Genomic DNA, 9541 nt, shown 5'->3' on the forward strand with positions numbered 1-9541 from the left:
AGTTTGACGAGCGGTGCACTAAATGCCCGGAATCGGAGAAATGCATAGAAATGAAAAAGAAAATATGTAACTACGGAAACGGTGTAACGTTGCCGCACAATTCCCAAGCACCTTCCGATATTACGGAACAATGCCAAAGAAGCGGCGTTCTGCAAACTAGCGCTGCAACTGCGGAAGTCATACTCACGTGCAGGCGAATCACCAACCTTTCTTTTGCAGCAGCAGTTTTTATAGTGTACTTAATGCGCGTGGAGGGGCCCAAGCTAAGCGATAGGTCTTCCATTTGTTTTTGCGTCTCCCTCCTCCTCTACTGCTGTTTCGTCGACTAAGGCAGCCTGGTGTGCAGTGAAGAACTTCCATTCGGAGGATGCCTGGTTGAGGGCACACCTGCACCGGTGCATGACAGGAACAGCGTAGGCAGACGTAATGCGTAAGCTACCGTCTGCATAGGTTTATACGTCTAGAGGGCTGAAAGTGAGGCCAAACAGACCTAGGGAGAAACAACGAAGTGCCACAGGCAAATTGCAGCGACGTGACTTACTGAGTTTTCAAATCTCTCATGCGTGTTCTACACTCCACGAGTTTGTCGACAGTCTGCAGCGCATTCTAGCAGACCCAACAGCTAACCACGTTCTTCCTTGATGGCCTCGAGAACACAGGTCACTCCCCTTCAGATGCAGACTCTATGACGCTAAATATACGTAGTTGTTCGTGTCTTGTACAGCAGCTACCGAACCACTGGCGGGAGCCCTCAGCTTCAATGAAAGCTACTTGCCTGCTGATGTACTTCCTTTAGTTCGGAAAAGTCCAGTTCAAGCAAGGCATGCGTGTTCTTCAGCTTCATGTACTCCCCAGCGGGCACCAACTTTTCCACGGAGCGTAGCACGCACACGTCAGGCACCAGACTCAGCTGAGGGCCGCCTTCTAGACCTGTTGCCGCGCAATAAGGGAAGTCATTGCTTAGCTGCTTACATCCGTTAGTCTCTTAATGACTTGTTTATAAAAATGAAGGCCATGTATACCCCTGTTTGAAAAACTGGCGAGATCGACTAGCCGAGCAGCACATCGCGGTGAGAGGCTTTCTCTTTGCTCTTGCACACGGCTGTTTGCTTTTAGGGCAGTAAATTTGCAAACTCCTTTGTGCTGATTACTTAAATTATTTCAACTGCGTCTGGCTAGGCAAAGTTCGCACATATGTGTCCATTTTCGCAAGGCACGCTATAGTTTCAGCTACTTCATGCTGTCCTAGCAAAGTGGCATATATCGAAGTCTCTATGTTTTTAGACTGACCTCCGAACGGGTAGATTTGCTCTCGCAGAGGAATGGGCGCAAAACGGTCTCCTGCATCTCTCCAGAAGGGAACTTCTCGATTGTCCTCGTCTGTTGGCTGGTAAGGCTCAACATCACCAAACAGCCATCCAAATCGTTCTAGAGTCTACACACATGCAGGCATACGCTCCGCCTAAACAGGGCACCATGATGTATTCGGGGCAAACCACACAAAAAGTCTGAATGATGATGCAAACTTTGCATTTGGAGCACACAACTTTACAACTACATTCCTCAGATGACAAAAAAATCGAAACATTCGAATTCCCAGCCGCAACAAGCCTGTCCTATTTCCATAATTCTCAGAATATTTTGTGTACAAGGCTGGCACGATGCCTTTGTAATGCTCCTGTGAAAGAACAGCCTTGAGCAGTCACCACCATTATCCTCGGCAGAGCCTCAGATAGCAGAAAAGAAGTCCATGATGCTCCTTCGAAAGCGTGACTACACTTATTTCTTTAACATCGAGTTCATAGAAGACACCAGGAGAGTCTACAGAATGACGCCACATGCGGTTCCCTGCTGTCAACGCTTACCACCTTCAGGAAGAAGTAGATGTCCCCGTAAGACGAATTTGTGGTGCACGCTTTCAGCTGCTCGCCTAAAAGAAATGCGCGGTGGGATATGTAGCTCGATCGAGCTGCAGCCTCGGCCACCCGGATGGCACGTTGTAGCTCTTCGATTCTGAAGGTAAATCGTATCACCCGGACGCTCTACATCCACAATACTGACACAACTTTCACCGCCGATGCAGTGTCCCCTAGCTTCAGGCGACTCGCCGCTTTGTCAGGTCATCGAGTCAAGCCGCAAAAGGGAATATCTAGACAGCGTCAGATACTGTAAATGCAACTGCTGACTTGTTGAGCTCATCCTCTTCCTGCTGCGCAGTCCATTTGTATCCTTGTTCATAAAACAGGATCTGAGGAAGTGGGAAAGCGTAGAAAAAATTGCTCTTTCCAATAGGTGACCATTTAGCACCATCCGCAGCGGCCAGTCTGCATTTTCACGAAGAGTTATAGGGGACATAATTTCCCGTAAATCGACATGCGGTGGCTAACCGAGAGGATCGGCAAAAATGCATCCGCCAGTGGAACTGACCTTGCGCTCGCTGCAAGTCAGCCACTTCCGCAATAGATCGAAAATGTCTCCTCTTTCGGCTATTTGACGAATAAGAACAACCTGGACCAAAGAAGTCAACGATAGTTCCACCAATAGCACAAAATCTTTTGCACGTAAATAGCACTGTGTAACCAGCCTTAGTAAAATTGAAACCTGGAAATTGGCGCAGCCTTTCAAAACGTGCCGTAGAGTCGTCAAGATGAGCGATAGAAGCTGTCGTCCTTAAGTAATTCATCACAACCACGTTCGCCGTTCGTTTGGGTTCAGCAAAATGGCAAAGCATGATGACTTTGGCGATGCACAGATATCTGCACAGTGCAAAATATCCCACCTTTTCCTTGAACTTTTCTTCAAGTTGGTGGAAGTTTTGCGTCAAAGAGGCGTTCTCCTCCCTGAAAAAAGGAGTCTCTAGAGAACTATTTATATGCAGTTGCCTTTGCAGATGCAGTAGCCGCGGCGTTGTCTTTTCAGCCAGCATGAATAGACAGCGTACGTGCAATCAAACTCCAGTGACTTCTGTGGACTGTAAGTAGACTGCACAGCAGTGTGCAGTGGGCAGTAGTCACACCTACTCCCAGGTACGCCAGCTCTACTTGGCAGCTAACGGCAAGTGGTCACACCCAGTATGGCTGCGCTGTTTTACCTAAGACGTTTGTTCTCGATTGTCGCCTTTTGGTTTGCTGCTCGAAGACGAGACATCAGCAGAGCGAAACGAGACGGGTTGTCTCTGGCATCTTCAAGGTCTTTCAAAAAGTCCGCCACCTTGCAGTTTAGCTGACTATTTTCTGCTGCGAGGCTTTGAGCCTTTTGCTGAGAAGAACTCAGCACTTCTCGTAGCCGCACGATTTCCTCCTCCAGACGCTTGTTTCCTGCGGACATACACAATAAACGCATCCTTCAACAGATAAGCTGCAATTTCTGTGGTCTCATACGTTGCATACGTTCTCACTCCTCTGCGCACATACTGGTATGTGCGTGAGTTGCGTTACGCGCGCACAAGCACTTAAGTAGACGTTGCACACACACTTTTACGCAAGCGTGTGAAGCATGTGCGTCAAGTGCACTCTTGATGTATAAGTGGAATCGCTTTTGCGTTGCTTTAATCGTGCACTGCAGTGAACGTGACGAATGCCAAAAGGAATATTTTGGAGAAAGGGAGCATTTGAACACACATATTACCTGCGAGTTGAGTTGCAAGCTCATTCTGAAGAAACGACACCTCGTGGTGCTTCTGGTCAACATATTCGGCAGCTGCCTTTTCAGTGACTTCCCCAGACGCCTGCAGTCTTTGGTTCCTCTGCTGAAGCCGTTCGATTTCCAGCTGAGGCGCATCAAGATGGCACCAGCAATGCTTGCAGTTGTAGCCATTGTAGCTAAGGCGCTAAGCCTAAGAATTTATACTTTTTAACTTTCTTTGGCTTAATCCGGCGCAAGAAAGCATTCTCAATGTTGCGGGTGGTGTTTTCGACCTCACTAGGAGAGTCCTCTTGGACCCTTCGGTTTCCATCAAAGCCAATTCATGCTGCTTCGAAATCAATGCTGTAGCTTCTCTTTCTCGGATAGCAGCAGCCCTTTCTCGTTGTAAAAGGGCCTGTAGCTCTCTTATTTGCAGTTGCATTGCTGCGGCACTGCAGCAGTCCAGTTTCTCCTTCCACCCTGCAGCAGCTCTAGGCGTGTCAACCAACATCACCAGAGGCTTGACAAACTTGCCATATACTCCATCATGACGAGATGTCCCCACGATAACGACGCCCTCCATTGGGCTATCTCCTTCGGAGTCCGTCGCCGGCAGTGTTGGGATAACCTGGGCGTCACAAAGGACATAGACCCAAGCTTTAAATTATATATTTATAGAATACGGTATTCAAGGTTGTGCTTGAACATGTGAACTGGAGAAATGAAGCTACCTATGACATTCAATTGAAGGTTCGGGCACCTACCCCCATAGCAACAGCCCGTTTAGGAGGAAACGTCTTGAAAGAGAAATCTTCAAGCATATATGCCCCCTCAAACGCTGCCTCAGCGTGGGAAGTATAGAGCAGAAGGTTGCCCCTGATTTCGCAGTAGCGCTTTAGCCATTGTTGCTCGTGGCCATTCAAAGAGCGGGAATCGCGCTCAACTGCACGGGACTGGCGTGGGTCCAACAGCAGCATGGCCATACCAGCCCGAGCTGGAGGTGTATCTATTTGCCTTCCAAATACAATGAAGGCCTGGTTGTCAAGCCAGAACCCATCAGCTTCATCTTCCCGCCTTACCCGTGCCATGGCCCCCAACACGTTGGTGCCGTCACCAGCTCTTGTCATCCTGACGACTCCATCGATGAAACAAAAAATGAGAAGGATGAAGTTTAATTAGAGGGAACCTTGTACAGAGAGTTGAATCGAGAAGGCGCGCTAAGCTCTGGAAGACGTCTGGAGACACCCTGGTCCTCCGACGAACTTCCAATGACGCGCGACGCGTTGGTTCGTGCCAACAGAGGGGAAGGTAAATGAAAAGTTCATCATATTTTGCTACCTTCAGATATCCTTTCCAATGCATGCACTTCCTCACAATAATGCGCTTCAGCTCTGAGCGGCCGGCCCGATGGCTCAGCACTGAGGGCCCCTGCTCAAGCCACTGGACGGCTATGGCGCCATACCAATGGGATGTCTCGAACATCGCCAGCCTTGAAGCAAAAATCAAGAGTGAAATATCCATTTTCAAAGTATTTAAAAGGCTTAATCTACGCAATACAGCGGCAGGCGGAGCAGTTTAATGACAACGGGCAGCCGACTTTCGGCCGACCAGCTCATGAAACAGTTGTAATAAACCAATGAAGTTTGCTCATCGACCAGGTACTGACGAGGGCCTTTGAGTCGGCTTCGCCAGCCTCCCGCTACCTGTTTACCCCGTGCACTTTGTAACTGCTTCGAAAGCCAATGCCACTGCGGGGGACCAGCATACATGCACTCACTGGTCCACCGGTACTCAGCACTAGCTGGACGCAACTCTTAAAGAAAAAGCATCGTTCCTCGACTAACTATGTACAGCCGAGCACAGAAGAAGGAAAAAACTGGAACAAAGGCCTCCAGAACTACCGCGCCCCCTAACTAGCTACAAACAGGCTTGGCACCAGGCAAATGTGGGTAGCTGTAAGCCTGTTGCGTGCACGTATCTACGAAGGCCCGCTACGGGACATCAGATTACCTTAATCGGACATCTCAATAACTTGTAGACTGGTCTTAGTGAGCTTCAAACGCTCACTAAGACCAGTCCTCCCCCTTCACTACTGTATTCAGCAGCCTGTTACATAAATAAAGAAGAAACTCATGAAGCCTTTCAATGTCTAAAAACCGTTTAGTTTGGCGCACATGCCCAGCACTGCCTGTGTCCCAAACCTTGGTACTTCAAAGCTATGACTTTCGTTTCCAACCCCAAGAAAACAATTCAGACAGATCGACCCAGCCGCTCAAGCTCTGCAACAGCTACCCCCTGTTCCATTCCATCGTGTTTTCCCTAAAGTCCCTTGAGGTCCACTGCGACCCGCCTGGAAGCTGCGTTGCGCTAATAGGACCCTTCTGAGTTGCCATTCTAGAAGCACGTGTATGCCTTCATATGGAAGCGTATACTGCCATATTTAAGCTCGCACAGCCAAGCAATGTGGCGTACATCGTTTGTGCCATGCATACTGTCCTGAAGCCAGCAGGCGCCTCTCCGGCTTCAGCCACCCCAACCGGAGTTTCCCCAGTTGATTTTTGCATTTGAAAAGTCCAGTTCCGGGTGCGACTGTTTGAATTTCTCCAGCATCTCTGCCTGACGCTGCTGGTCGCTTGTAGGCAACCCCCGCTGCTTCTGTTGCTGATCGTACATCATCTTTTCTACAGTTGCCCGCGTCTCTGGGTCTAAATCGGACAGCTTGGAGTTCTGCAGGTGATTTTGAACACATGGCCACACAAACGCCCTTACATGCACCACGACGTACAAGTCCCATCAACTCGTTCCCTGTCGCTTCACCACACAAGCTGCCACTGCACCAATATATACGCATATGGAGAATAGTTGCCTTTGTGGATGCGTGCACGTTGCATTGCGCCTTCTCCGTGACAATCCGACGGGTCTACGAGTAGAAGGATACTACGACATATCACCTTGCACCTGTATGGGTAAGGTTGCCAACTAAACCCGTGAAGTGACTTCGGCAGGAATTAAATGTTGTGTATGCATATTTTGCACATAATGCAAGTGCGGACATTTGTAAACACCAGAAAGCAAATGGACCCTGGTGCTTCCGCTTGTGGATGTCCATACACTGTCACACACAAGCAGGCTATCAGCCACGCAGACGCAGGCAAGCACCACCTACTTCAGGGACAATTGTCTTTGTGTCGATCTCTGGGTCCCCCTTCAAGACACAGCTCCACCAGCGCATTCTGTCGACTTTCTCAAGGCTGAGATGCACCGTGTTCTGATCCTCCAACGTCCACATGCAGTCGTCCGCATGCACTTTCTGTGAAAACTCCCCGTCTGGCATTAGCAGACGTAGAGAACCACACATCACAAAGTTAAAAGTTGATGAAACAATAAAGATTATCACCAACTCTCAGCCAGCGACCTATGAAACAGCCTTCGCTACCTTTCATAACGGTGCAGTACAAATGAAAACAGGCGATGTTTGTCTGCCCTGCCCACCCGAACGAAATTTGGAGCAAAAATTGATGTGCTCTTAAAAGAAAATACTGCAGCATGAACAAAGCAGGCGGTGACACGCCGGCTTGCCTTTTCCTTACCTAGGATAGGAGGCTGGCCCTTCAGTCCCACTGTGAGTCGACTGCCTGTGACCTTCACGCTGCATTGCGCAGCCCTTACACCGGTTCCAACAGGGACGTACACGTCCACAGATTCAAGAGTTTGCGTCCAGCGATACCTGCGGCGAAGACAATTCGCAGATAGCGCCACACAAAACACACACAGCACAGCTACGTGTACACTTGCGTGCCTACAGTAACTTCTACAAATGTTGCGGCCATCTTCCCTACTTTCTGTGCCGCCTCTAGATAAGCAAAAGGCCAGCCAGCTGACACTTTTTCCATGTGTATTTAGCTCAGCCCACTTGTCTGTCGTGCCTCCGTTACCCTCTGGGCGACGCGCGCTTTGCTCGTCGTCAGACCCCGCGGGCTCTTCTTGTTGTGCATTCTGGTCAGTCTTAGCTGGTGAAGACTTTTGCTGAGACGACTTCTCTGCACCTTTGTCTGCTGGCTGAGAGTAGAGGGCTTCCTCATCTTCCGTCAACTCTTCAATTTTCGGGCGGTTTTCCAGATCCACTGGCTGCTTCCGCTGCTGCTCCTGCTTCCGTTGCTCCTCCTGTTGTCTCTGGTGCAGCTGCTTCTTCTCGCGTTGCAGACGTTCCCTTTCTGTCTTTTCCATGGCTTTTTCTGTCCATTTCTGGAAGGATTTGTCGAGCATCTCCTTGCACGCAGCGCGCCCTACAGTGAAAAAATCGGTTTTACGGCACAAGAACCCAAAGAAGTAATCAAACAGAGGCTCGATGCCGCCAGCCTGCTCCGCGACGGTCGCAAACAGACCGTCAAAACGGGTATCCATCGATGTCTCGCGCTGCGTCCCCATTGTGTTTGCGGGTGCTGATACCAGCCATACAGTGCCTGGCGTCAACACCAGTTTAGCAATATTCAGTATGGAATCTACTGACAGATACAGACAGCCGAAAATTGGAAGGGAAACAAAATCAAAGATGGACGCACCGGAATCTACACAACTTTGGTGTACAGCAGCCAGGGCCCGTTGGGGCTGATTTGGGTCTGGGAAACAAATCGTTCAAAAGCCAGCAAGCCATTGCTGGTTGTTTTTTTCACACTTGAAAAGATGTGCAATGAATTCTTTGACTACAGGTTTACTTTGGTGGGTGTTTGGTGGCTATGCTAACAACTGTGGTATGGCAGGAGGCATGCCCTGTGTTCGATCTTTCGTGCACTCTGTAAATGCACGTGTTAGTGACTTCCATGAGCTCGAAATACATCTCGGTTGGAAATTTTCACTGCCCTTCAAGCGACAGGGGCTGGCTTTAGCATACAATAGTGGTTGTGAGATGGGGCATCTCACCTGCACCACTTCGTTTGCTTCTGTCAGAAAATGGCCAAGTGCAGTCCTGCCTCAGGTCAAGACCCAATGAATAGGAGCGGCTGATGTGCTGCAGGCTGTTTTTTTGCTATGGTAGTCTTCTAGTATTGTCTCGCTGTGAACGCTGCTGCCGTGCGTAGCGCTTGCATGCCCAGGTGTTCTATGGCATAGCTTGAATATAGCTGCACTACAGCCGAACAGTTTAGACTCGTGAGTAAACCAATATTTTGGTGTCGTATTGCACGCGAGTGCAACACGTTGTTCAGAACACCACTGGTTGAACCGCAGGGCGGGCTTCAGAGTCGTTTTCAGCAAGGGGTGACGGCAGCCGCTCCTCCCACTGGCCAAGCGCCGCCGGTGTGGAAGGTATTCCACTAGCAATTAGACAGTGTAGGGCTGATGCTACCCAGCGAGACAGTGTAATGAGAATTCCGTGCTACGCTCTGCGTTAAGGCTCTACCGTCCTCACCGTCCGCTTCGAAAATCTCAGTGTAGCACGGAAGGAACTTGGGAAAAGTCGGGGCAGGTTCTCTAATCGATGATACACTCTAAAAAGTCTCTGTCATGCTGGACAAGTGTGGGTAGCTGGAGCTGTTCACTTGCCGCCACCTGCAGCAGTGGTATGTTCCGTCAAGGCGGCTCTGTCCCAGCACAGCCTAGAAACAGTTTATCCACGAAGTGTCTTGTGTAAACTGAAGCACTCGCGAATAAGATGTGCTAAGCCACGTAAAACATTGATTGCGAGTAGGCTGTCGCGCACACCGAACTGTGACCGTGAGTCTCGTACCAATAGCCGGTCCTGACTTCAAGACGTGCGCATTGGTGCCTGTGCTTTGGGCATTTGATGCTGAAGGCTCTGTTTGTGCCGCTTTTTCGCTTTTCTGTGCACTGGAAGAAAAAAAAGGAAGAAGTGGGTGACAGTGAGCTGCGGTTCAGAGACACTGGAGGCATCTCTGCTCACTTTGGACTCACGGAACAA

The 9541-nt window shown here is 49.6% G+C and overlaps 2 protein-coding genes across 2 annotated transcripts; both read right to left on the reverse strand.

Annotated features, from left to right (window-relative positions):
• Positions 1 to 263: 263 nt before the first annotated feature.
• ETH_00031690 (uncharacterized protein) lies at positions 264 to 4751 on the reverse strand (the record flags this gene model as incomplete). Its single annotated transcript, XM_013378335.1, has 12 exons — positions 264 to 387; positions 542 to 594; positions 788 to 930; positions 1291 to 1435; positions 1866 to 2013; positions 2187 to 2248; positions 2428 to 2508; positions 2780 to 2840; positions 3092 to 3317; positions 3628 to 3769; positions 3923 to 4252; positions 4389 to 4751. The coding sequence occupies 12 exons, from the start codon at positions 4749 to 4751 to the stop codon at positions 264 to 266; spliced, it is 1878 nt and encodes a 625-aa protein (XP_013233789.1).
• Positions 4752 to 6147: 1396 nt separating this feature from the next.
• ETH_00031695 (nuclear movement domain-containing protein, putative) lies at positions 6148 to 8052 on the reverse strand (the record flags this gene model as incomplete). The annotated part of the gene is made up of 4 exons (XM_013378336.1): positions 6148 to 6351; positions 6791 to 6951; positions 7215 to 7351; positions 7538 to 8052. 4 exons carry the CDS (start codon positions 8050 to 8052, stop codon positions 6148 to 6150), a joined length of 1017 nt encoding a protein of 338 aa, XP_013233790.1.
• Positions 8053 to 9541: the final 1489 nt, after the last annotated feature.

The sequence above is a fragment of the Eimeria tenella genome, genomic scaffold (assembly GCF_000499545.2).
Source record: "Eimeria tenella Houghton genomic scaffold, Eth_scaff8, whole genome shotgun sequence".
Taxonomy (NCBI): Eukaryota; Apicomplexa; class Conoidasida; order Eucoccidiorida; family Eimeriidae; genus Eimeria; species Eimeria tenella.